The sequence below is a fragment of the Felis catus genome, chromosome E2, assembly GCF_018350175.1.
Source record: "Felis catus isolate Fca126 chromosome E2, F.catus_Fca126_mat1.0, whole genome shotgun sequence".
Classification (NCBI taxonomy): Eukaryota; Metazoa; Chordata; class Mammalia; order Carnivora; family Felidae; genus Felis; species Felis catus.
The window spans coordinates 1,472,277-1,499,230 of NC_058382.1; the positions used below are offsets into that span (position 1 = coordinate 1,472,277).

A 26,954-nucleotide genomic window follows, 5' to 3' on the forward strand; every position below is an offset into this window, starting at 1 on the left:
AATTCTCCTTGGTACAAAAAAAGGGAAGAGACTTCCCTAGTCTTCCCTTAGAGCATTGTAAGGGTTAAATTGTAGTGTAGGGCTAACAGGTAGCTTGAAAAATAACAGCTTTGTTCTGACACTGAAGGTCAAGAGATAACAGCCTTACTTTACTCTTGTAAATTATGCTTCATACTCTTGTAAATCAGGCTTCACCAACGAAGGAAACAAAAGCTCAAAGAAAAGAGCATCAGAGGCAAGGTCAAGGAGATCCACTGGTTGCAACTTGGCGCAGAAAGTCTAAAATAATCACCTCATCCGGCAACTGTTTCTAACTCATCTGGCAACTGTTTCTAACTCGTCTGGGAACTGTTTCTCTGTTCTGTTCCCAGGTGATGATAAAACGGATGTGATCGGCCATAAAAACTCTGTACCCCAGCTGTTCGAGGCCGCACTCTTATCAAGAGTGTTGGTCCCGATCTGTCGGCCTTGCCTCTCATTGCAATAAACTTTGTTGTGACTGTCACTGGTGCCCATAGCATTCTGTGTCAACAGTCGTGTGGATGCAACAGCATTTCTCTTGGCGAACTTCTAATGGTAAGTCTTCTGAAAAGCTAAGTAAGCTTCTTGCCAGCTTTACCAGTGTGTAAAAACGTGCCCGCGGGATTTTAATTTACGGAGGTAACGGAGTGACAAGAAAGGCTAATGCCTTAGCCTCTTACTACTCGCAGACCCCCTGGAAAGGAGGCGCACATCCACGCCATCCAGGGCGCACGAAGCCGGTCACATGCAGGATCCGGAAGCAGAAAGAGAGGAGCTGGGACTAGGCCAAGACGCGGTGGCCGGGAAGGAGGTAGGCGGGAATGCCCCCTACTGGGCAGGAGGCAAAATCTCACATTGTACAGTCTGGGAATCCGAGGTGGGGAGGGCGAAGCCTGGACGTCGAGGCGGCAGGCAGCGCGCCCTCGATGGCCGCGATCCACATGCGTCTGGGGACGTTCGCGCCGGTTGTCGGGCGCCATCTGGTGGCTCCTCTTAGACGTTCCTCCCTCCAGAGCTCCGGCGAAATCGACAAGGGGTGGGATTTGGCGGTGGTCCCGAGGAAGGGTTCCAGGAGGCCGGGGGCGCTGGCGGGATCATCCCGGGGTCGCCGGCGCATCGTCGCGCATCAGTTCGCTGGAGATTGAATGCGCCGTTCTACTAGGGAGTGGCTCGTAGGCCCTCCCGGGGAAGGGGGAACGTCGATCGGCACCTGCTGGTGCCTCTCTGCCTGCGGGAACCCAGTGTGGCGCCGCGGGGGAAAGGGAGAGGGTGCCCCGCGCCTAGAGGCGGCCCGCTCCGGAGGGGCAGGCCGGCCTGGGACGTGCGGGGAGGCCGGGGTAAGGTGCCCGGGGCCCGGCCGCGGCTCCTCGTGGGGTCCGGTGGTCGGAGGCGCCTCCGCCGAAGTTCTCCTAAGTCCCAACCGATAGCCGTGGATGCACCGGCCGCGCCCCGGGGGCGGGGAGGGCGGACCCCGGCGGCACTTGTGCCTGCGTGGTTTCTTGCGCTCGATTTTTCGGAATCCTGCTCCGGAGGCGAGGAGCGTCACGGAACGTGCAGGGTGCCGGGGATAAGGTGCTCAGGGTCTGGCCGCGGTTCCCCACGGGGCCGGCGGTCGGAGATGCCTCCACGGAAGTTTCTTCCAAGCCCCAGTCTTCTGTCCCGGACGGGCAGCTGCGCGTGCGGACAGACGGGAGGACGTAGCCGGCCCGCGGCGGCCCCCGCGCGTTCCGAGCTCCTCGCAGACACGACCGACCGTTGAGTCGGCCAGGTGGCCCCAGGAGCTCCAGGGTTGCAGCGATGGGATCGTGTTGGGGGGCCAGTAGTTGAACCCAGGAGGCTCCCGTGATCCGTACAGTCCTTACCCGGACCCGTAATTTTTTCACTCAAAGGCTAGTATTTTTTTGATTTTAATTTTAATTTTATTTATTTTTGCTGCCAGGAAAGGGCTGGCAAGGTTTCCAACCCCCGTGCTTTGAAGTGGGAGTGTGGATTAGCTCAGAAGTTTGCTTTGTGGACGCTAACGCAATTTCCTTCGCTTGGAACCCTTGGGTCTCTGTGGCAGTAACCGCGCATGCGCGAGCCCCGACCTCGAGGCTGCTTCAATCCTCAGGCGCCTAAGGGCGTGGGCGTCCTCTGGCCCGTGTGACCCCCGCCACAGGGACCAGGCAGCGGCCGAGGCCGGAGGTCCAAAGCAGGCCTGGAGGTGTCCGTGCAGGCTCCCCTTTGGAGCTCCTTGAGCCGAACTCCGTGGTGAGCCCGCTCTCCCGCGCTGGGCTGGGCTCCAACCAGACGCAAGACGCAAGACGGATGTTCCGGTGTGGGGAGCTGCTCCTCCCACTCCACTAGCTCCTTCCCTGCAGGCGGGTGCGTGGTGCGCAGACAGGGATGCGGAACCCGCCTGGCCTCGCCCTGCTCCACGGCTCCGTTTGGGCCGGGGCCGCTGGCCCAGCGGACACTCCTTCCTTCTCCGAGGCTTGGTAAGCGGTTCTCCCCGCAGTGGAGAGGCCGTCCCTCCGCGCTGTGCGCCCCCGGACCACTCGAGGTCAGCCCCCAAGTGCGGGTTCGCCTTGGCCCCTGAGCGTCCGTCCACCCCAGTGCGCCCGAGGAGCGGGGGTGGAGTTGGGGAGTCGAGTGGGGGAGGGAGGCGCGCCCGACAGCGATGGTGGGGGTTCGAAGCTGTGATGCATCGCAGCGGTGCTTCCCGGAGCAGCGCAGACTCCCAGGCCAACCAGTGGCTGCTCAAGGAGCCTTGTGCTTCCCTTCATCTCCAAGCCCCTGCCCGCGTGTCCGGGTATCTCCGCAACCCCGGCGGGCCAGGATTGGGGGAACGAGCTTCTGCGATCAAGGCTCTCCCCCTACGTCCCTGCCGCCGCTCATTTCTCGAGCGGAGTAGCCCTTGCGAGGCGTCCCAGCGCCTCCCCTCGGTGTGGAGCCCCCTGGTCTCTCCGTGGGGCCGAGCACCGCTTCCCGCCTCCTGAGCTGTGCGATAGCATCCTCCGAGGCAGGGGCGGGTCCGACAGCGGTCCGGTGATGGGCGCCGGCACGTGTGCGGGGCTCTTTTCCGAGACCTAGTGTTATGCCCAGAATTCGTGATCCCCAAATACCGCCAGGGAGCCGAGTCCGATGTAAAAGAGGCTTTATTCGAAGTAGCTCGAGCTCAATCCCATACCTGCACCGACGCAGTGGTGCGATACCAGGGAGAGAGAGTGAGTTTCCAAAGCCCAAAGGTTTTTATTGGGGCCTAGGGGCAGTTGGTGAGGTAATGTTAATAGCTATGGCCTCAGCTGATGGAAGGGTCCCAGTTCTGTTGGGCAGGTGGGGGAGGGGGTGTGGTCAAGGTGAAGGACACAGAACAAGATGGAGTCGGCTGGCGTAGGCCCACCCTTGCACTAGGAGCCCCTCTCCAGCACCCCGAGCCCCCTGTGGGTGCCTCTCCGCAGCTCACAAATCCTGAGATCATAACCGGAGCTGAAGTTTGGACGCTTAAGCGACTGAGCCACCCAGGCGTGCCCCAATCCTCCTTGACACCTGGGACGAACTTCCGGCCCTGGACTGCGTAATTAATCCTCGAGGTGATTGGTGATCAATCCTCCAGGCAGGTGCCTCAGAGGGTGCTCGTCAGGGGCTCCCTGGGACCCGCTGTTCTGCCGCTTTGTGCACCCCACAATCCTGTTGGTGGATGGTCGTTCCACAGGGTGGTGGTCCTCCCCGGGCAAGCGCAGACATGGTGCCTCCTCCCGCGCGCCCAGCTTCCCGTTACCACTGGAGGAACCCATCTGCTGGGAAACCAAAGATTTTGGCCTTGTTTTTGCTCTGGGAGTCCGGAGACAAGAAGGCTGTGGGAGTGGCAAGCCGAGCGGCCGCTAAGGAATGAAAAACAACGCCAAGAAAGCTGTTCAAAGCCTGGCGCCGTTTCCATGAAAACTAAGCCTCGTAGAAGGCAGTGAACCCCTCGTCTCTGAGCGGTTTAATTTGGCGTCTGGCTGTAAGCTTGTAACTTGCCCAGTTGCAGACCGAGGAAGGGTGCCATTCCTTCAGATAGAGTGGTGAAGGGCCAACCCCAGAGGGGACCCAGATTACCAGGTGCGATCAGAGGGTAAACGCTGTGAAGCAAGGGTGGATCGAGGGGCAAGGAGAAGGGGTCTCGCTGCGAAGACCCAGGTTTTGCTGATCTTGACAACGCGTGCGTAGTCTATCATATTGTCTATCATAGAGCCAATAGGCCGTCTCTATTGTCTGCTGTAGTTCTAGAATAAAGTGGTTTCCTCTGACTACCTCGGTGTGTGTGGGAGTTTCTGAGGTCGCAGAACCCACAAGGGTTAGCACCCCTAACACTATCGGCAGAGTTGCAATGAGCGAGTTTTAGAATGGGGGACATCGTAGATAATTTGGCAGTAACTTCAAATTAGAATAACCAAGCTTTATATATATATATTACATATATATGTTTTATTTTTTATATTATATATATTTTATTTTTTATATCTCATATATATTTCATTTGTTATATACATAGATTGGAATGTGAACGTTTTTATTTAAAAAAAAATTTTTTTTTCAACGTTTTTATTTATTTTTGGGACAGAGAGAGAGCGTGAACGGGGGAGGGGCAGAGAGAGAGGGAGACACAGAATCGGAAACAGGCTCCAGGCTCCGAGCCATCAGCCCAGAGCCTGATGTGGGGCTCGAACTCACGGACCGCGAGATCGTGACCTGGCTGAAGCCGGATGCTTAACCGACTGCGCCACCCAGGTGCCCCGGAATGGGAACATTTTTAAGGACCTTGTTGGGCCTAAAAACACCGTGAGGTGGTGGCAGCTGTTTAAAGGCCCCTGGAACATGTCCTTATTCCTTGACCCACATGTAAGTGTTCCCTTTGACACACGATTTGGCAAATGTGGAATTTTTTTTTTTTTTTTTTTTTTGATGAGATGACCTTTTTTCTCTCTTTATGCAGGTGAAGCAGAGAGAGGTGTCCTTCTACAAGTTGGAGGAGGGGGAGATTACTGCCATATAAGGAAGTTCTATTTGATGACCCGAGACAAAGATGCTCCACGGATGCCTTACTGCCTTTGAAGGTAAGTGCAGAAGTGATCTTCGGTCAAGGAGCAGGAAAGGAGGCAGGTCTTGGGGGAAAGGTAGAGGATGAGCATTCAACCCCAAAACCTGTGTCCAGGCCTGTGCCCCCATAGGGAGGGAGGGATGTGTAGATTTGCCCTTATGTGAACAGACTGTTCTGACCTTTGGAATCATTAAGACCAGTTTAATGGTGGTCTTATACCAAAAATCTGCAGTAACTGTTTTCAGCAGCTTCTAGATAGAGAAGTAATACAATTTATACTTGTTTTGGTGATGGAATAATGAAATGCATGTTTTTGTTTTCTTTAGGTTTGCTTATTTATTTTGAGGGAGAACAGGAGTTGGGGGGGAGGGGGCAGAGAGAAAAAATCTCAAGAAGGCTCTGTGCTGTCAGCCCAGGGTTGACTGTGGGGGCTTGAACTCACAAACCCTGAGACCGTGTGACCTGAGCTGAAATCCAAGAGCCTGAGCCACCTACGTGGGCCCCATGAAATGCATTTTGAAAAACATTCCAATTTTAAGAATTCAGTGACATTGATAGGATGTCCCTCAGGATCCATCTATGTAAGTTGGCTGTGGGTGGAGGTGGGGTGGATAGAAAAGGCCCAAGAAGAAAACAAGGACGGAACATTGATTAGGGGTTATACATCATATGTAATTATATATTTAAATAAACTTATATAATTTTTAAGTACAAAATCTTGCTTAGAATAGGAAGTATGTGGCAAAGTGCTTAATTCTCTGGGTTTTTGTTGTTCCTCGGTATCCTGGAGCAAGGAGCCCTTGTGGGGCTGACATTAGTCTCCAGCTGTTCCACCACCTGGAAGTCACATTATTTAGCACAATCTGATAGGGGGCCCCAGTTCCCAAGTAGACAAAGGCATTGTTTATCAGGCAGTGCTGTGGAAGGGGGAGAACTAAACTGATTTTGAAATTTAAACTGATTTACTCTTTTACTGCAGGGTAGTAGTAATATTTAAAACCTGTCCTTTCCTATTCCTGTACAGTAAGTATTGCTGGGAAAACAGACCTTTACCGCCTCTCTTCTCAAAGGCAGCACATCTGGTTGGCAACCTTCACGTTCACAGCTAGCGACGGGGAAAGGTTACGATGGCTGGACTAATGCTCCTTTCAACAGAGAACCACACTCTCAAGTGCAGGGTGTACGTGGCCAACACACAGTCAACAGCACAGATGAGGGAGGAAACACGTGTAAGAACATTTTAAACGTTTTCACTGAACATTTTTATTGCACTAGCGCAAGGGCCCAATGTGTTACTTTTCATCAGCACCCACAGCAAGTAGACTTGGCAAATACACGCCTATGGGTGGCACACAGTTCTCGGGGGAAATGCATGATTCAAGCAGGGGGAGATTGCACGCACACACCTTTGAAAACCACTCGTGGAAAAGACGGAACAAATCTGACCAGGCTTCTACTGGTGAGGACGCCGGCAGAACTCAGAGCAACCATATCCCCCTGGGGAGAGCTTGGCCTGTTTGAGTTCGCTGGGACTCAGGCCTCGCGCTGCTGGGGGGACGGAGATGTACATTTGGCACAACTGTGCCTTGTGGCGGCCAGGCTGGCAACAACCCCCGAACCCTCGTCGTCCTTTGTGTTAGATGAGTGAATAATGGTGTCTTCCACTTGTTTAAAAAAAAAAAAAAAAAATTCCAACTATTCACTGGTGATTGTCGAAGTAATTATGTCGTATTATGTACTCGTAAAAAGGAGCCACAGTAAGACTCCAACGTGTAAAATTCTAGAGAACACAAACTAGCGAAGGTACAAAAGAAAGTGACGGTCTGCATGGGAATCCAGGCAGAGGTTACAAGACAAAGGACCTGTGGTGGAGTACGATGGTTTCATGAGCGCACATCCAGTAAAGTCTACCAGCAGCAGTTTTCAGTTTTCAAGTACACTTGAAGTCTATCGCATGCTGAGTGGAAATGCTTTTGCGGAAAAATCTGAACATCGGGAAAACCTTGGAAAATTGAAATCTGGCCACCCCACAGGACACAGCTCCCCGTCCCGCTGGCCAGCAACCGCACCGGAGTTTACAAGCTACGCTCCGTGGGTCAGAAAGACCACGTGCCTGCTGCCTTCGTGTCTGCATTTCCAGGAGTTTGGTTTTCAACCCCCCGCCCCCAACACCTTAACTGTAGCACAGTAGAACCCCGGCCACAAGAGCGCTGTCAGCTCTATAGGACCTCGGAGTGTCGTCCACAAGGCCCTTACCTGAAATTGGCCGTAGCCCCCAGGGCATTGGCGTAGGCATTGCAGCCCCTCCACTTTGCAAGTCCCCCACCATTTCGCTAAGTGTGTCTGTACCGCACAGCTGGCTCCTACCTGGTGCCTGGAATCCATGATACCAGCCCAGCAGATGTGATGGCACAGGGCTCTGTATTGGGACCTAGGGCACTGTGACATCCTATGTGAGAAAGAGAAGCTGATCCTTGGGGCGCCAGGGGGCTCAGTTGGGTAAGCGTCTGACTTCAGGTCATAAGCCCACATGGGGCTCTGTGCTGACAGCTCAGATCCTGTGTCTCCCTCTCTCTGCCCCTCCCCCGCTCATGCCCTGTCTCTCTCAAAAATAAACATTAAAAAAAAAAAAAAACCCACACAGTTCCTCTCAGGGAAACCTCCAGACTCAACCACAAACCCATACATCTGGGACACAAGATTAGTCCCCAAAAATTGGGACTGCCCTTCGTTCTATCGTAGGAGGCCTTGTGCCCAAAACTCTAGAGTGAGAGCTACCCTGTGCCATGAAACCATCCACACTGAGGCATACAGTGTTTGGGACACACGTGGGAGAAACCTGCACTGACCAACACGAGGGTTCTGGACAGGTTAGAAAGTACAGCCTAGCCCCCTATGCCCCATGGGCTCAGACTGTGGTGAGGATGGACTCTCGACATGGTGCAGCCCCTGCTCATTCTAAGGCCCTCCTCCCCTGTGAACTTTCTGGTGTCGCAGGAGGTTAGACCTGCGGCTGAAGGCTTTCCCACATTCAGTGCACTCATGAGGTCGAGCGGGGCTGTGGAGTTTCTGGTGGTCGATGAGAGCCGACCGGTGGCGGAAGACTTCTCCACAGCTCCTGCACTGGGGAGGGCTCTCCGCGGTGTGAACTTTCCGGTGCTGAGTAAGTTGTGTGCTGTGGCTAAAGGATTCCCCACAGGCACGGCACTCGTAGGGCTTTTCTCCTGTGTGGACTCTGTGGTGTTGAGTGAGGCCAAAGCTCTGGCTAAAAAGTTTCCCACATTCGTTGCACTTGTAAGGCCTTGCCCCGGTGTGAACTCTCTGGTGCTTAATGAGGGTGGAGCTTTGGCTAAAGAGTTTCCCACATTCGCTACATTCATAAGGCTTTTCGCCAGTGTGAATTCTCTGGTGCTTAATGAGGCTGGGGCTTTGGTTAAAGAATTTCCCACATTGGCTGCACTCATAAGGCCTTGTTCCGGTGTGGACTCTCCGGTGTTTAATCAGGTTGGAGTTGGAGGTGAAGAATTTTCCACACTCACCACATTTATAAGGCCGTGCCCCAGTGTGAATCCTCTGATGTTCACTAAGGCTGGAGCTTTGGCTAAAGAATTTCCCGCACTCAACGCATTCATAAGGCCTCTCTCCAGTGTGAATTCGCTGGTGCCGAACGAGTGTGGGTTTGTTACTGAAGGCTTTCCCACACGCACCGCACTCGTAAGGCCTCTCTCCAGTGTGGACTCTCCGGTGCTGGACGAGTATGTGTTTGTAGCTGAAGGTTTTCCCACACTCGCTGCACTCATACGGCCTTTCTCCCGTGTGGACTCTCTGATGCTGGGTGAGTCTGTATTTCCGGCAGAAGGCTTTCCCACAGTCACTGCACTTGTAGCGCCTCTGTCTGTGGTGAAAGGGCTCTGTACAGCTGGTGTCCTCAGTGGGTGTCACCCGACTGTGAGCAAGCTGAGGGAGAAGGCCTGGGCCAGCAGGGACGGGCTTCTGTGGTGGGGGGTGGGTGGCATGGCTCTTCGTGTTCCTTCGCGGGCGTCTTTCTCTACTGTGCTGCTTCTGGCGCTCCTGAGGCTTCCCCCCTGTCCCACACACTTTCTGCCCAGGGCTTGCTCCCGGGCTCTCGGCTGGATGCAAATCCCCTTCGGAGTCTGGGCTGCGCACCTCGTGGGGGGACAGATCTGCCTTTGCGATGCTGACCTGTGACACTCCTATGGGGACGCTCTGCTCTGAAGGTGCCTCCTCAGCCCCTGCTCCGTGCCAGCAGCCTGAAAGCAGAGAAGAAATGCTGAGCAGCTCCGGCAGCAGGAGGAGGCAGTTCTGTGCTTCACATGGCAGAGGGGACTCAGCAGGTGAAGACACAAGGACGAGGATGGTGTGTGGTGCAGGGAGGAGAGGCTGGGTCCACAACTCACTTCTGGGGGGAGTGTGTTTTCACCAGGGCCTTGGCGACTGGCGTTCAAGTATTATTTTAAGGATATGGGCACAGACAGACCGCGTGGTGGGTCAAGCATAGGCCGGGGGTGGTGAGCACAGCAGAAGGAGCAGTGATCTGGGGGAGATCCCAATGAAGGGTAGAAGACAGGTGAGGGAAGGGGGCAGAGTGTCAAGGAAGGGCAGGGAAGATAGGAGAGCCTCTGACCTTGGCATCAGAGCAGTGTTGTGAGCCCGGGACATGTTCCTGTCAGGATCCCCAGCCATTTCACATCCTCTCCCTGTCGCCAACTTCCACGTGCAAGTGTCCCCCACTTGGAGGCGTACCCACTTGGTCATGTACCCTGTGTTCTCCCAGCTCCAGCTGGATAACAGGGGACCTAGAAGATGCAAGTCCTTAAGGCAAACTTGGGACAGCTAAGTGGTCAGTGCAGGCCCAAGGCAACCAGCCCCCAAACCACCTCAGGAAACAAAAATGTCCCACAAACCTTGACCGAAGGCCCCTCTGAACAGCTGGTGTTGGGGCTACTTGTGAGGTATCTCCACGCCCCAGCCTCTGTGCCCAGAATGAAGAGGAAAGCCAGAGGCCAGCCCAGGATGTGGGGGTTGGGGGGAGGGCCTTACCCAATGACACAACAAGTGCAAAGACCTCCAGCATCACGTCCCGGTACAGGCGTCGCTGAGCCTCGTCAAGAAGCCTCCACTCCTCCTGGGAAAAGTACACGGCCACGTCCTCAAAGGTCATGGAGCCCTGTGATGATGGGGACAGTTGCGTCCATAAGCAGCCTCTCCCGGCAGGACCCGGTAACTGCTCCGAACCCCAACCTCCAGATTCACTCACTCCCTGCTCCTGACCCCCCCTCTCCTCCTCCCCCACACTGAGATGCAGGACTCCCATCCCTTTCCTGCAAGACATCTGAGTCCCCAGCATCCTGCCTCCCAGATGTAAGCAGCTGGGGCCTAGCATTCTCTCTCAAGCTCCTACTCACACAGCTGGTCCCCACCATTGACTTGTGTCTGTGTGTCATGCTGAAGAAGTGCTGGGCAAGTGTGATCATAGATCCTAACCTCCAAGGGAAGGGCCTTCCCCACTTGACCTTGGTGCCGGTTTAGGTCACATGCAGATCTAAATAGCCTTGGTAACATTCTGCTTCTATAGTTATGTTGTGTCTCTTCGCCAGTCATTTAGGTCCTGGGAGGTTCTGTAAGTTCATCTGATGACCTTCTGAGAGAACCACCACAAGAGCCTGGTTGGAGGGGTGCATACACAGGTGAACAAGTACCAGTCTACTCTACCAACTCACCCCCATTATTGCTCTGATCTCATATCCACGCCCATGAAAATCCGGCCACCTGTTGGACTTTCCCCTCCCCATACCTCCTTCTACATTCCTGGTAACAACTGTTATGCTGTCTTGTCTATGCACTGTCCACAGCTCTCCTCCCTTGTTCCCCCAAGGGCAATGCCACTATGACCGGAACGTGCCCCCACCATATCAGATCCAGAGTTCAGCCTTGGTGTGGATGTCCTGAGAAGTGGGGGACCAGCTCTCCAGTGGTCACCTATACTTGGAAGTCTCTGAAACATTTGAGAATCAACATGGCCAAAAGAGAATTCCTCATATTCTTACAAAAGTGACCCCTCCACGTGAGAAAATCTGCTCAGGTCATGATCTTGCATTGCAGTTTGTGGGTTCAAGCCTTGCATTGGACTCCCCAGTGGGTGTGTAGGGCCAGCTTGTGTTCTCTCTCTCTTAAAATAAGTAAATATATTTTTAAAAAGAAAATCTGATCACCCCTACTTAAAACTTTTTTTAATGTTTATTTTTGAGAGAGAGAGGGACAGTGCATGCAAGTGCGGGAGGGGCAGAGAGAGAGGGAGACACAGAACCCTGGAGCAGACTCCAGGCTCTGAGCTGTTAGCACAGGGCGCGACACAAGGCTTAAACCCACAACCCGTGAGATCACGACAGAGCCAAAGTCGGATGCTTAACCAACTCGAGCCACCCAGGTGCCCCTGGTCAGCCCTACGTGAAGCCAAATCCTTCTCCTACCTCCTACCTCCACATCTACCAGCTATTATCTCCTTGTCTCCCTCTCCCCCACTGTGGAGTGCACTCTAGCCAGGGGCAGCTTCTGAAGACCTGAGCCAGCTGGTTTTCTCCTCTACTCCAGAACTGTGTGGCCATCACCCTCACTCTCAGAACAGAACCCCAGCTCAGGCTACACCCCAGGCCTGACTCTAGCCTCCTTGTCCTCTGTTCTCACCAGACATAACAGTCCTAGCGGACCTAGAACATTCCCCTAACCACTCTCATCTCTGTCTCTCCTCCAAAGCCACGGCACCGATTCCTAAACCTAAGACACCCTTTCACACTCACCCCATGACCTGCCACAAGTGGGGATCCCTCTGCATATAACCTCTGACCTGGACTGAGGGCTTAGCTAGAGGCTCTAGACACCAAGGGCAGGAAGGGTGGCAGCAGGAGTTCCAGGACACCTGACACTCACCAGTGCAGGGTCCATAAGTGCTTCTGCTGAAAGCAGAACCTGCAGGAAGAGCAGGGCCACGTTAGTTTAAGTCCCATCGCGGGTAAAGACAGAAAAGTGAAACACAGTATTTTTAGGTACAGAGGAAAGCCAAAGGGGGAAAATCCAGCCTTTATGAAAGAAGGCAGAGAGGGTTCAGTTGTGCCCAAAGCACGTGCATCTTGACTTTCCAGGAGAGGGAAGAAAGGAGTGAAAAGGCTGATGGGGTCGTGTTGTGTTGGAGTAGCTGCCCTCGGGCCAGTGAGCAGGAAGAATAAGGGATAAATTATGTCCATGTCTCAGTGTGTTTCCGACCCTTCCATTTTATTCCTTCGTATTCTGCTTCTTCCTGTGCCCAAAATACACTCTTCTCTTCCTGTATCTTGAAATTTAGTTTAGCCCTAATAGCTGGTCACGAATGTGACTCTTTACACTTCCTTTTCCAGTTTTTCCATAAATGTTCAGAAAGAAATGGTGCAGATATATTCTCTCCACTGGGTAAGGTAACCTATCAAACCACCGCTTACGTGATTGTGTGTTTTTGAAGGAGACGGAGCATGGGTAGGGGAGGGGCAGACAGGGAAAGAGACACAGAACCCGAAGCACGCTCCAGGTTCTGAGTTGTCAGCACAGAGCCTGACACGGGGGTTGAACTCATGAACCGCGAGATCATGATCTGAGCCCAAGTCGGACGCATAACTGACGGAGCCACCCAGATGCCCCATAAAGGGTGAGATCAATGAGGAGGGAAGAATAAATCTGGACAATGTGCATCTAAGAAAAAGAAAGAAAATGTGGAGAAAAGACAACACCCCTAGATTTCATTACAACTGCAGACCCAATAGTACTAAAAGATTCAGAGCAAAGCCAAAACCTTGATATTATGCATGTTATAAACACATGCTTGGTGTTACTGCAAATACAAAAGGACTACACAGTTTTGCTAAAATCCTTGAGTTTTCCTGGGAGCAGACCAAGTCATAGCTGCAAACATAAAAAATCCCAAGTATTTTAGAATGTGAGAAGCTATTTCTAAAAAGTGACAAGGCTGGGGCGCCTGGGTGACTCAGATGGTTAAGCATCCAACTTTGGCTCAGATCATGATCTCGCAGTTCGTGAGCTAGAGCCCTACTGTCAGGCTCTGTGCCGACAGCCTCCTTCGGATCCTTTGTGTCCCTCTCTGCCCTCCTGAGCTCGCTCTCTCAAAAAAAATTTTTTTTAAGTGACAAGATTCGGGGCGCCTGGGTGGCGCAGTCGGTTAAGCGTCCGACTTCAGCCAGGTCACGATCTCGCACTCCGTGAGTTCGAGCCCCGCGTCGGGCTCTGGGCTGATGGCTCGGAGCCTGGAGCCTGTTTCCGACTCTGTGTCTCCCTCTCTCTCTGCCCCTCCCCCGTTCATGTTCTGTCTCTCTCTGTCCCAAAATAAATAAAAAACGTTGAAAAAAAAAAAAGAAAAGAAATAAAGTGACAAGATTGTTGTAAATAAGAATAAACATTAAACATCACTTTAACATACAAGAGTAATTGTTCCAAAAGAGATTAGCACATTATAAAGCTATTCTAGTAAGAAAACGATTGTCATAGGATTTAGGTTGGAAAAACTAGAGAGATCATGAAGTGGGTCATGCATGTGTGCATGGATCTGGATGCTTTGGCGGTGCTACAGAGCATTAAAATAGTAGCAGCTTATAAATTGTTGTGTGGCAACATAAAAATTTACACCTCTACTTTAAACGATGCACACAGGGACACCTGGCTGGCTCAGTTGGTAAAGCGTGACTCTTTGAGTTCAAGCCCCAAGTTGGGTATGGAGCCTAATAATCTTTTTAAAAAATGACGTAATTTCAGCTGGATAGGCTTAACTTGGAAGACAAAAAATTATGTCTCTTACAAGTTAACAGAAGAACAGATTTCTCAAACCAAAGTATCACAATAAAGAATCCTACTACATTGAAACAAAGGGCTCCTGGGGGCTCCTGTTACATTTTGTCATAAAAACTGAAATGACCAGTTACACAGTTGAGCAAAAATTACACAAATTCGTGAACCCTCCATAATCGTTAAATTATTTAAAATTTTAAAACTTAGTGAATTAAAAAATCTTGTGTATGTAAATGAGAATTCCAGTAAGCACTTTTTAAAAATGCAAATGTAAAGTTAACAGTAATGGACAAAAATAAAGCAAAACTCAGTAAGGCGTGGGGTGCCTGGTCAGAATGTGGCTGACAGCTCAGAGCCTGCCTCAGATTCTGTGTCTCCCTTTCTCTCTGCCCCTTCACCATTGTGCTCTGTCTCTGTCTCAAAAATAAATAAATGTTAAAAAAAAAACAACAACCAAAAAACCAACTCAGTAAGGCTGACATCACAAGCCTGACGTTGCCCACTGCTAGTAACACTATAGAAATTAGCTAAATATTGTAAACTATTATATGTATGTAGATTGGTAACATTTTGAAAACCAATCTGGCATCATAAATTAAAAAAAATTTTTTTTACATTCATTTTAGAGAGAGGGAGACACAGAATCTGAAGCAGGCTCCTAGCTATCAGCACAGAGCCCAATGTGGGGCTCAAACTCACAAACCGCGAGATCATGACCTGCGCCGAAGTCAGATGCACAACCAACTGAGCCACCCAGGTGCCCCTGGAATCATAAATTTAAACCTACGACTACTTGTGGAAAGTGGGCTATCTTTAATACAGAATCCTAGACAACTGTATGCTTGTATAGCCCAAAACATGTGGCTACAGTACCAGTGTTTATAAATGCAGAAAACCACGGGCAGAAACATAAAAACATTTTGTTTATATACTCATATCCCAGAACACTACGCAGAAAAACGAACAGCTGTACGGTGCTGTGACTGCAGTAACCCATCAATCTTTCATCTAAACTAGGAGGCTGAGGACTTCCCACAGAGGTGCTGAAGCTCTCGGACAATAAAGGGTGCTTGCCTGAGACATCGGACAACAGCTTAACCTTGGAGAGGGCCATGGTGGCCGCGGAAGAACCGCGGAGCTGGGTGCCGGGGTGCTGTCTAAACCCCGGCCAGTGGGAACGCGAGAACGGAGCGGTCGGCCGGCAGGGGGCGCGCTCACACCCTCGCTCACCTTGTCCTCCAATTCGCAGAAAGACGGTGGCCGCGACCAGAGCTACCACCCTCAGCCCCAGCCCGGCCCACGAGCAGCCACTCCATTTGCCCCAGCGGGCTAATGTTTAGAACAGCCCTTGCCGGCTTCCCTCTCCCTGGAACGGATCAGGCTTTGGCGAGCGCAGCTGCACCGCGACGCTCGTGCTACTCGGGAAGAAACCCAAAGGTAAGAGGTTAACAGCAATGAGTACAAGCAATAAGCTCCTGGCCGGGTGCAGGAGGTTAGCACTAATCTTAAAGCCGGCTATTCAGCTGCACACGCATTCTGTGCCATTCTCCTCGGGCAGGCGACATTCCAGAATTCGGAAGACCAAGGTAAACAGGACCCTCGTAAGAACAAAAATATGAAATTTCAATGAATAAGAGCTGAATGAGGGGTGAGGACCCAGAGAAACGCAGCATTTACCTGGATGGGAACCGCCACGGCGACCGTGGCACCGCAGTGCTCAGCCCGCACGACAGCCACGCTGAGTCTCCGAGCAGCCGGCCCTGCGCGTCCCCGCTCCGTTACCTTGGGCAGTCCCAGCAACCTGAGCTTCCGAGCGCTGGACAGAACCAAATTTACAAGATGTCGCTGGAGGCCGACGCCGGAAGGCCCGCCTACATGCCGTCCGCTGGGCGGAAGTGCCTCGCTCCTTGAGCCCTCACTGGCCCAGTGTGGCGCACTGCCTTCTGGGTAACGTAGTCCTGATGGAGACGCCAGCCTCCGCACGGGTTTCCGTCCTGACCTCCAGCAGCTGTCCCGCCGCACCCTGAGGGGTGCTGGGAAGGGGTGTCTGAACGTTCTGAGGGGGGCTCCGGCTTCTTGGAGGGGGTCACACCCAGATTTTCGTGGAATGTCTGCTGATCACAGAAATTATTTCAGATGTTCCCCAAAGTGCAAACCCAATTGTCACTCAGACATAAAGTACGTCCACCCAGAGCTGGGATCTAAAATACCATCTTACTGCTTTTCATGTTAGACTGAAACTTTAGAAACAATTGTAGGAGTTTCACTGTTAGAAAAAAGGGCTAGTGATGTCCAACTCTTAACTCCATGCATTCCATTCTTTTTTAGAATTTAACACCCTATCTCAAAAGTGGGAGCGACTTACCACATTGGGACAGCGGGCTTCTGAACACGGAGACGGAGACAGAGAAGCGGCAGGATTGGATTTTGTGATCTTTTTTCCTTGCTGGGAAGTAAATCTAATTCCACGTGCGACTGCAGTGACAATGCATGGGCACTTGAGACTATCCCAGAAGAAATGAAACTACTGAAATCAATGATGATGTAGCTATTCACCCGTGGCCAAAATAGCTCTTGGCCATTTGCACGAGGTTAGATCTCACTGAAGTCTGAGAAGTGAGGGAATTAAGGTGAGCACAGGTTTACAAAGGAAATCAGAGGTTATGACTAAACCGGGACTTCTTTTTATCGTATTTAAAAATCACTGAGAAATACCAGCTTCAATGAAGCTGTGAAGACATAGCTTTGCACTTGAGGTATCTGTACATCATAACAAATACCCCGTAAGTGCCTGTAAGTCAGGGGAGACTGAGGAGCTATATTCCTCAGCAATGCCTGGAATATGGGACAGCCTCTGAGTACAAATGACCCAACTCATGCTGCTGCTGAATGCAAGGATTGCCAGGGCGACTGCTCTACCCCACCCTCGAGTAGACTAGCAGACTGGATAACTACAGATATTCTTTGCACCCCGAGTACAGAAGTCCTATAAACTTTCCCGAGATGGATCATGTAGCAATGCAAATTGAACCAAATCTGGAGAGTTCTTCTTTAAACTCCTATTTCCTCTGAAACACACAAAAGAGAGGCCCCCCAAAACCCGTTCATTCTTTCATTCCATCTGAGTCCAATTCTGTTCTCACCCACAGCGAATACAGTAAATATAGTTTAAAGAATACTTTTAGGGGCACCTGGTTGGCTCAGTTGGTTAAGTGTCTGACTTTGGCTCAGGTCATGATCTTGTAGTGTAGCTCAGAGCCTGGAGCCTGCTTCGGATTCTGTGTCTCCCTCTCTCTCTGCCCCTCCCTCCCTCCCTCATGCTCTTTCTCTCTCTCAAGAGTAAATAAACGTTAAAAAAAAAAATATATATATATATATATATAAATATATATAAATATATATATATAAATATATATAAATATATATAAATATATATATTTATTTATATATTTATTTATTTATATAATATATATATTTATTATATATATATAAATATATATATATATATATATATTTATATATATATATATATATATTTATATATATATATATATATATATATATATATTATCACAAAAGCCAGTGGGGTGACCAGGGAGTTCCTGTGTGGGGTAACCTAGTGGCTAGAAAAATCCATTACAAGTCTCATGAGACAGAGACAATGCCCCCAAAGAAGGGAAACGGGAAACCTCTGTGAGCTGGGAGGTGAAGCCAGCTCAAGTCCCCTTGTCTAAAGTTGGGTGATGTCCCCACCCAAACTGATAGGAGGTAAGGTGTAAGGAATGAGGCCTCACCAACCCTGGTGACTACGCCAGATGAAGAGAGCACAGCAACCTGCTGGGCTCCCTGACACCGGGTAGAAGAGGGATGGCTTCTCGGATAGACAGTGGCAGTGCCACCCCAAGCAGCTCTGAAAGTGGAAGAGTTCATGAAACCAACCCGCATATTTAGCCCGGGAGGTGCAATTCTGGCTGACTTCTAACCTCTCACGATGCTGACATTGTGAACTTCCTGGTGCACAATGAAGACAGGCTACTGGCTGAAAACTTTACAACATTCACCACACACAGAGTACTCTTCTGGGTGTGTAGGTGTTGTGTAAGACTGAAAGGTCTTTAAAAAATTTTTTGTGTTGTTGAGGATGATGATGGCAGGTGAGAACAAATACCACTCACATAGATAAAAGGCAAAGCTCTTTGTAACTTACAGCTGGGAACAAGAGAAGGTCAGACAGAACCCAACAGGGGCTTGTAGTGAGGGGCAGTGTGACAGCAAGCTGGAGCTGGAAGGGGCAGTGTATGCATAGCAAGGTAGGTTTCCCAAGGTAGGTTTCCCAGGATCTGTGTGGGCTGAATAATTTCTTAGACTCCAGGGCACAGGGGCATCCTTAGCTGTCCGGTACCTGGTTCTGAGGTGTTCAGGCCATCAGGACTGGTATGGGTGAGAGCCTGATATGGGGAGTATTTGGGGGTGTGGAATTAATCAGATACTCCAAAAGGGGAGCTGACTGGCTTCATGCCAGGCTTCAAAGTGGAATTAAGACAGTATTTTATAAAAGTATATATCAAAACACTGTGATTCTGGTATGAGACAGTGATACACATACACCTATGAAATAGAATTCAGAGCATAGAAATAAATTCTCACAGATGGTCAAATGATTTGGACACGGCTGTAAAGGACTTCAATAGGGACAGTCCAGTCATTTGAAAAGGCACAGGGAAAACTGGACATACCACATGTGAAAACTGGGGCTACATTATAGCGTTATACAAAAATGAACTCAACATGGATTAAAGACTTACACATGGTTCTCAAACCATGTAACTTAGAAGGGAAGAAAGCTTTCTCACACTGGACTTGACAATGATTTCCTAGACATATAGCACCATACAATGAAAGATAAAAATTGATAAAGTGGAGTATATCAAAATTTAAAATGCCTGTGCACCAAAGAAAACAATCAACATATGGGAAATGCACGTATGAGTGAAAATGCAACATGCGGAATGGGGGAAGGGGAGAAAATATTTGCAAATCTGATAGGGGATTAATATCCAGAATATACAAAGGACTTGTATAAAGAACTCATAATTCAATAACAAAGAAAATACATTATCCAATTAAAACATGAACAAAGGACTTGAGTAGATATTTCTCCAAAATAAATATGCTCAACGACCACACATTAATCATTAGAGAAATGAAAACTAAAACTACAAAATATATCCCTAGAATAGCTATTATATACATATATTAAAAAAAATCTATATGTTGCAAAGGATGAAGAGAAACTAGAAACTTCACACATGGTGGGCAGGTGCACAGGAACATAAAATGGTACCAGTATTATGGAAAACAATTGCTCAAAACATGACCATAATACCACATGAATCAACGATTCTACTTTTTTGGGGTAGGTACAAAAGGAATTGAAAGCAAGGTGTCGAAGAAATCTATGTGTGAAAGTTGGAGTTGCGCCTACAAAGCGTCCTACCTTCACTCACCGGTCTCCTTGGTCTCATCCAGGGTGGACTTGTGGCTGCTCCACAATATGTGCTGTGGCTGAGGCTTCCCATGCTTAGTGCACAGACACCCATTCTGTCCACTTTCAAAGGCCTCCCTGCATCAGTGTCCCCGTGTGGCTACCCACTGCGTGGCCGGGGGCAGGAGAAAGACTGCGAAGTCCTTCCCACCCTCCCTCCAGGCCAAGGTCAGATGAACTGTGTGGCCCCTAACAAATGAAGGGTTCTGCTCGTCCTTTATGCCAAGCTTATCTCTATTCTGCTTCGTCTGATGCAGGTGTAGGTCTGCCCCACGAGTGTACAGGCCATGCTCAGGGTAGGTTCCACCCTGCTCAGCCGAGTGCAAAGTGTCTCTCCAGAGCAGGACACACATCTCACAGGGCTGGGCCTCGTGGACTGACGGACCTGGCTTTGGAGTCCTGACCCGTGACGCTCCTATAGACACCTTGCTCTGAAAGGGCCTCCTCGTCCTGGGCTCCATGCCAGCAACCTGTAGGCAGAGAAATGCTGGTCAAGCATAGGCAGCCTTGTCCGGAATGCCTGTCAGACACACCCACAGATAAGGCCAGGGGACTCCAGACGGTGAGAGGAAGGCCTTCTGTGCAGAGCTCAGCCTGGCCAGCGCCCACGATGGGACTCTGGGCAAGGAAATGAGAAAGGGGTGAGGGCAGGGAGGAGAGGTGGGCTCCCCAAGTGTCCTCTGCAAATGACTTTCAACAAGGCCATGGCTGCTGGTGACTGGTGAGCACTGGGTAGAAGACTGAGTCCAGACCCAGAAATGTGTGCTTGCACACTGGAAATTATAGAAAGCTTATGAAAGAAATTGAAGAAGACACAAAGAAATGGAAAAAGATTCCATACTCATGGACTGGAAGAACAAATATTTTTTAAATGCCAATACTACCCAAAGCAATCTATATATTCAATGCAATTCCTATCAAAATAACACCAGCATTCTTCACAGAGCTAGAACAAACAATCCTAAAATTTGTATGGAACCAAAAAAGACCCCGAATAGCCAAAGAAATGTTGAAAAAGAAAACCAAAGCTGAAGGCATCACAATTCCAGACTTCAAGATGAATTACAAAGCTGTAATCATCAAGATTGACAAAGCAGGAAAGAATATCCAATGGAATAAAGAAGACAGTCTCATCAGCTAATGGTGCTGGGAAAACGGGATAGCGATATGAAGAAAAATGAACCTGGACCACTCTCCTATACCATACACAAAAATAAACTCCAAATAGATGAAAGACCTAAAGCCATCAAAATCCTCGAGGAGAAAATAGGCAACAACCTCTTTGACCTCGGCCATGGCAATTTCTTACTCAATGTGTCTCCAGAGGCAAGGGAAACCAAAGCAAAAATGAACTCTGGGGACCTCATCAAAATAAAAAGCTTTTGCACAGTGAAGGAAACAATCAGCAAAACTAAAACACAGCCTACGGAAGGGGAGAAGATATTTGCAAAACACCTATCAGATAAAGGGTTAGTATCCAAAATTTATAAAGAATTTATCAAACTCAACACCCAAAAAACAAATAATCCAGGGAAGAAATGGGCAAAAGACATGACTAGACACTTCTCCAAGGAAGACATCCAGATGGCCAACCGACACATGAAAAAAATGCTCCACATCCCTCATCATCAGGGAAATACAAATCAAAACGACCATGAGATACCACCTCACACCTGTCAGAGGGGCTAACATTAACAACTCAGGCAATGACAGATGTTGGCGAGGATGCAGAGAGAGAAGGTTCCTTTTGCACTGCTGGTGGGAATGCAAACTTGTGCAGCCACTCTGGAAAACAGTATGGAGGTTCCTCAAAAAATTAAAAATAGAACTACCCTATGGCCCAGCAATTGCACTACTAGGCATTTATCCACAGGATATAGGTGTGCTGTTTTGAAGGGACACATGAACCCCAATGTTGACAGAAGCACTATCAACAATAGCCAAAGTATGGAAAGAGCCCTGTTCATCAATGGATGAATGGATAATGTAGATGTGGTGTATATATATATATATATATATATATACACACACACACACACATATATACACAATGGAGTATTACTTGGCAATCAAAAGGAATGAAATCTTACCATTTGCAACTACATGGGAAGAACTGGAAGGTATTATGCTAAGCGAAATTAGAGAAAGACCAACAGCATAAGAGACAAAACAGATGAACATAAGCAAAAATAATATGAAAAGAGGGAGGGGGACAAAAGAGAAGAGACTCTTAAATATGGAGAACAGAGGGTTGCTGGAGGGGGGATGGGCTAAATGGGTCAGGGGCATTAAGGAATCTACTCCTGAAATCACTGTTGCACTATATGCTAACTAACTTGGATATAAATTAAAAGAAATAAAGATTGCATTACAGTAGCTCGTATTCAAGGACCATTTAAGGATATGTGCAGATTTCACACCATCTGAAACGTTAGTCCTCCAAGGAAGCAGTGGAAGGGAAAGGATGAGAGCCGAAAGTCAGAACTGAAATGTTAGTGGGAAAGAAAAGGTATAAATAAGGCGGCCACTGCCCCAGGCATCATACAGTGATGGACACAGAACAGATGCTCCGTGTGAGGGCCACATTTTTTTTTTTTTTAATTTTTTTCAACGTTTTTTATTTTATTTTTGGGACAGAGAGAGACAGAGCATGAACGGGGGAGGGGCAGAGAGAGAGAGGGAGACACAGAATCGGAAACAGGCTCCAGGCTCCGAGCCATCAGCCCAGAGCCTGACGCGGGGCTCGAACTCACGGACCGCGAGATCGTGACCTGGCTGAAGTCGGAGGCTTAACCGACTGCGCCACCCAGGCGCCCCAAGGGCCACATTTTTTGAGCATCTCTTGATGTTGCGGAAGTAATGTTCCTCTGTCAGGTGCCTGGGGCTCTACTATTGCTTAGTGCGAGCAACTACCGGGGCCTGGAAGAGGCGTGTCCAGGGGAAAAGACAGAGAAAGAGAGTACCGGACATCCACCCAGAGTGACCCACACGACATCAACATCCCACCTTCCAAATTTATGAGATCCTCAGGGGCGCCTGGGTGGCGCAGTCGGTTAAGCGTCCGGCTTCAGCCAGGTCACGATCTCGCGGTCCGTGGGTTCGAGCCCCGCGTCAGGCTCTGGGCTGATGGCTCAGAGCCTGGAGCCTGTTTCCGATTCTGTGTCTCCCTCTCTCTCTGCCCCTCCCCCGTTCATGCTCTGTCTCTCTCTGTCCCAAAAATAAATAAAAAACGTTGAAAAAAAAAAATTAAAAATAAATAAATAAATAAATAAATAAATAAATAAATAAATAAATAAATTTATGAGACCTTCAGAGGAAAGTCTTAAAACAAACCTAATGGTCCCTACAAGTGGTGATGGCACAATCAGTGCCTGAAGTTGCTGGCATAGGCAGGCCCCAAGTATGTTTGCAAGAGGACAGGAAGGCCTGGGGTACCTGACCTCGGACAGGGAAGACAATGCCACCGTAGCCCCCAGGACCACACGGTAGGCATTTCTTTGACCCTCCGACATGCCCAGTCCGCACACAGAACCCAGGAAGTGCAAATGCAGCCGGCCTCCTAATCTGCCGGAGTCTTCTATCATAACACCAAAGTATCCTCGCCCAACTGTTTCTTGCTTTAGCTTAGCCACAGAGACCTGTGTGAGGGTCTCACAATCTCAGAAGCGATCCTGACCTCTCACCACCTCTCGTTCAAAGCCCCAGACTTGCAATGAATCTGGCCGATCCCATTTCCCCCACCCAACTAATCTACCAGCCCAAATAAACAATCCAGGTGAGGGTCACCAGAAAACCTTGCCGAGGCCACAGAGGGGTAACAGGCCCGCCCGCCCTGGTGTCTGACCTTCACTGTGGGCACCTCAACAACCGTCTTATGTCCACTGCCTCCTCAGAAGGCTTTACGACCCTCCACCTCACATGCACACACCCCCCCCCCAACAGCCCTCCAGTTCCTCCCGTGTTTGTGATCCCCACCCCCACCAGCCTGGCACCCACCTGAGACACAGATTTAGCCCCTCCTTCCCCTACCTGATCCCCAATGGCACTGCCACCATAACACAAAGATGTCCCATATGAAACCAGAAGCACAGCTTTACTGGGGTCCACATGCCTCCCTCCATTGGTGCAGGTGCAGAAGGAGGGAGGCCATGAGAAATGGGTAACCACGGTTAAGGTCCTACAAGTTGAGCTGAACCACCAGGCCTGCTCTGCCCTCCAGCAAAGCAATGTCGGTCTGATGGTCCAAACCGAGCTCCTCAGGGCTCACTGCTGCCTCTTACTAGCCATGTGACTCTGGAGAAAGACTGACCCTCAGGGAGGTCTGTGTCCTTATCCCATACAATGGGAATAAGACTGTTCCCCCCTCACAGGGTGATATTGATATCACACATCAGTAGCACACTATGTATCAGCTTATAGTCCACAGCATCCAGGGTTTTGTCTGTTTTCAGTGCAAATGAAGTGGTAGGACTTTAAAAGTTTGGGAGTGTATTTTTCCCACTTTGTAAGTTTTTAAGAGGATGTGATGCATGAAACTTACATCATAAGCAAATGCTTAAAAATAAAGTAACTCTTACACCAATTATTAAGTGTGTGGATAAATTTAAGTAATTCACTGCGCTCATTTCTAGTTGCCTGCCTATGCCTATGTATTTGGAAGGATGCTGCTTTGTTAGTATTCAAATCAGTAGCTGTTTCATACGTTCTGAAGTTAAGGGGAGCGGTGAAAACTACTAGTCCTCGTGCCATCATCTCGGAAGACAGCATGTGGGGAGCCCTGGACTGCACAGCAGAGGGGAAGGGAGGCAGCAGTGCCCTGGTCTGGGGCTCGGCTGACCTTAGTTTTGTTCCACAGGGAGTGCTCTTGAGTGGCTGCTTAGCCTGCAGGGGAGGAGCCATACCAATTCACACCTCAGTCATCCTGCCAACACCTCACCTCATCTGGACCTCCCTCTCTCCACACACAGGCCAGAATTCACCTCATCTCTGAAAGAGAATCAGCGATACACATGGGTCCCAGGCCTTCCCCACCCCACCGCAGGACCCATCTGAAAGAACCTCAAAACCCTCCTTCAATCTGATCCCCAGACTCTGACCTGATCCAGTCCGAGGTCCCCACCATTTAACATTTATCTCCAGCCCTCTTCCCTCACCTCTAAACCTTCAAGCCCACCTATCATGAGAAGTCTCCTCTCCATCTTGAGGCCTCTCAGAATCACATGTCTAAGATGTAACTCAAAATCTCTGTGAAACCTGCTCCCTGCACTGACTTCCCCACCTCCTTTCTTTCAAATGTCCAGGCAAAAATAAAAACTGTGGATGGTCTTTCACTCCCTTTTATTCACAGACATGCTGGATGGAGCATGAAATCCTGTTGACTCTTTTTAATTAATTAATTTATTTAGAGAGAGACAGAGAACAGAGGAGGAGAGAAAATCCCAAGTAGGCTCCACACTGTCCGTGTGGTTCTCAAACTCAGAACCATGAGATCATAACTTGAGCCGCAAACCAAGCGTCGAATGCTTAACCAACTGAGCCACCCAGGTGTCCCTGATCTATCCAAATTCTTACCACATCTCTCCTCTACTGCCGCTCCTCTGGTCCAACCCCCACCATATAATCTCCTGGAGTCTATTGCCGGGTTGTCCTCCTCGCTAGTTTCCCATTCCCTTTTCAATAATTTTAAACTTCAAATATGGATATGCCCCTAAATTAGGTCCCTGGAACCAATGCCAACAAGTGTGTGTGTGTGTGTGTGTGTGTGGAGTTGGGGGGAGGTCCCTGGGGTTCCTCACACAACATCAATTCTTAAAAGCCAGAAGGATGTCCAAGAATTCAATTCTGACACTATGTATCAGGAATTAGCATCAGATTCACAGGTTAAGGGTTCAGTCCTACAGGACGGTACCCCCACCCTCAGCCCCCTGCCATTTCAGATGCCAGCTGCAAGCCCAGGCTGTTACTGGTGCTTCCCACTGACTGGTTATAAATCAGAGGTTCCCAAGACCCCTTCTCCTCAGGTTTAACTGATTTGCTAGAATGGTTCACAAAACTCAGAGAAACATTTTTCTTCCTAGATCACCGATTTATCACAAAAGGGTATTAACTCAGAAACAGCCAAAATGGAAGAGACGCACACGGCAAGGTATGAAAACAGGGCACAGAGTATCCTTGCAGTCTCCAGGTGCACCACTCTCCTCAAATCTCCAGGTGCTTACCAACCCGGAAGCTCTCTGAACCCTGTCCTTTAAGGGTACTTTGGAGGCTGCACCATATAACCATGGCTCATTCAATCACTGGCCACTGGCTATTGGTTCGACCTCCAGCCCACCTCCCTTCTCCCAAGGAGGAGGGTAGGGTTGGGTCGGGTGGGGTGGGGTCAGGTTGGGGGAGGGGAGGGACTTAAAGTTACAACCCTCTAATCACCAGGTTGGTTCTCCAGGCAACCAGCTTAGGTGCTTCCAAAACTCACCCCATTCTTAGGACAAAACACAACTTTACCACTGTCAACACTTAGGAAATTCCAACAGTTTTGGAAGCTATGAGCCAGGAACTATGCGCTAAGACCAGCAGAAATACATTTTGGTCACCTTAACAAATACGTATTTCTTTAAGTCACCAAATCGCAGCCCCTCCCATCCCCGCCCCTTCACGGATTTCAGCGGCTCACGCCGTCCCTGCCCGCGACCCTCCCCCTCACCCCTCGGCCCCGGGTCCCGACTCAGCAGCCCCTACGGGCGGGCGGGACCGGGACCAGAACAAGAACGCCCTCTGCTCGCGCCCTGGGGCCCTGACTGCAGGGAGCTAACCGGGCGCTCCTCCATTCTGGCCTCGGCCCTCCGGGCGGGGGCGGGGGCGGGCAGCCAAGGGCCCCGGGGTTGCAGCACCCACCTGCACTGGCTTCACGCGCGCGGCCTCCTCCTCCGACCAGTGGGAAGAGCGGGGCGGAACGCGGCAGGCGACCCGGCGGGGACGAGGGCGCCTCGCAGCCGCCTCAGCGGCGGGAACATCAGCTCCTCTGGAACCTTGCATCCGCTTCGAAGGAACCCAGCGTCCCCAAGACCCTGCACCAGTCAAACGGCCCAAGAACTCGAAGACGCGCAACACCAGGGGAACGCCACCGGAAGTCCCGCCCCACAGGCGCCGCTACCGGAATCCATGCTGCGTTTTCATTGGCTTGGCTCTCACGATGGCCTGCCGCGGAGCCTTCTGGGTAGCGTGTGGTTCCCTGGCGGCTCCCTGCCCCGTCGTGGGGAATGAGGTCCTTCCTGATTTCGGGATGGACGCCGCGGGACAACGTGAGCCTGCCCGGGGAAATGGAGTTCCTGGACTCCTGTGATGCAGCATGGGGTCGCTGACTCTTACAGCGTATACCCAGATTTCCTCTGAATGCAGTCTAGGCCAAGTGTCCCAAATAGAGGTCTGTTACTACAGACTCTGGGAAGCACAGGAAAGTCCCAAAGGCTACACCACCAAAGG

At 50.2% G+C, this 26,954-nt stretch overlaps 1 protein-coding gene and 2 long non-coding RNA genes across 12 annotated transcripts; 2 read left to right on the top strand and 1 right to left on the bottom strand.

The window, feature by feature from the left end:
• Positions 1-429: 429 nt before the first annotated feature.
• Positions 430-6,800, top strand: LOC123382373. 3 transcript variants are annotated; one of them, XR_006590659.1, is made up of 4 exons: positions 430-576; positions 711-832; positions 4,979-5,099; positions 6,108-6,800. It is a non-coding gene; the product is annotated as an uncharacterized LOC123382373 (long non-coding RNA). The 3 variants fall into 3 exon arrangements; XR_006590658.1 differs by lacking the exons at positions 430-576; positions 711-832 and adding an exon at positions 1,928-2,498; XR_006590660.1 differs by lacking the exons at positions 430-576; positions 711-832 and adding an exon at positions 4,688-4,884.
• Positions 6,322-26,606, bottom strand: LOC101099091 (zinc finger protein 501-like). Of its 8 annotated transcripts, none has more exons than XM_045046743.1 (6): positions 26,367-26,606; positions 19,428-19,945; positions 15,608-16,041; positions 12,032-12,070; positions 10,145-10,271; positions 6,322-9,354 (listed from the first exon to the last, which is right to left on the bottom strand). In XM_045046743.1, the coding sequence occupies exons 2-6, from the start codon at positions 19,528-19,530 to the stop codon at positions 8,042-8,044; spliced, it is 2,016 nt and encodes a 671-aa protein (XP_044902678.1). In that variant the 5' UTR covers positions 19,531-19,945; positions 26,367-26,606; the 3' UTR covers positions 6,322-8,041. The 8 variants fall into 8 exon arrangements, with proteins under 8 accessions (XP_044902678.1, XP_044902679.1, XP_044902680.1 ...); XM_045046744.1 differs by lacking the exon at positions 26,367-26,606 and adding an exon at positions 22,482-22,623; XM_045046745.1 differs by lacking the exon at positions 12,032-12,070.
• On the top strand, positions 15,968-16,960 carry LOC123382377. The gene is made up of 2 exons (XR_006590671.1): positions 15,968-16,108; positions 16,259-16,960. It is a non-coding gene; the product is annotated as an uncharacterized LOC123382377 (long non-coding RNA).
• Positions 26,607-26,954: the final 348 nt, after the last annotated feature.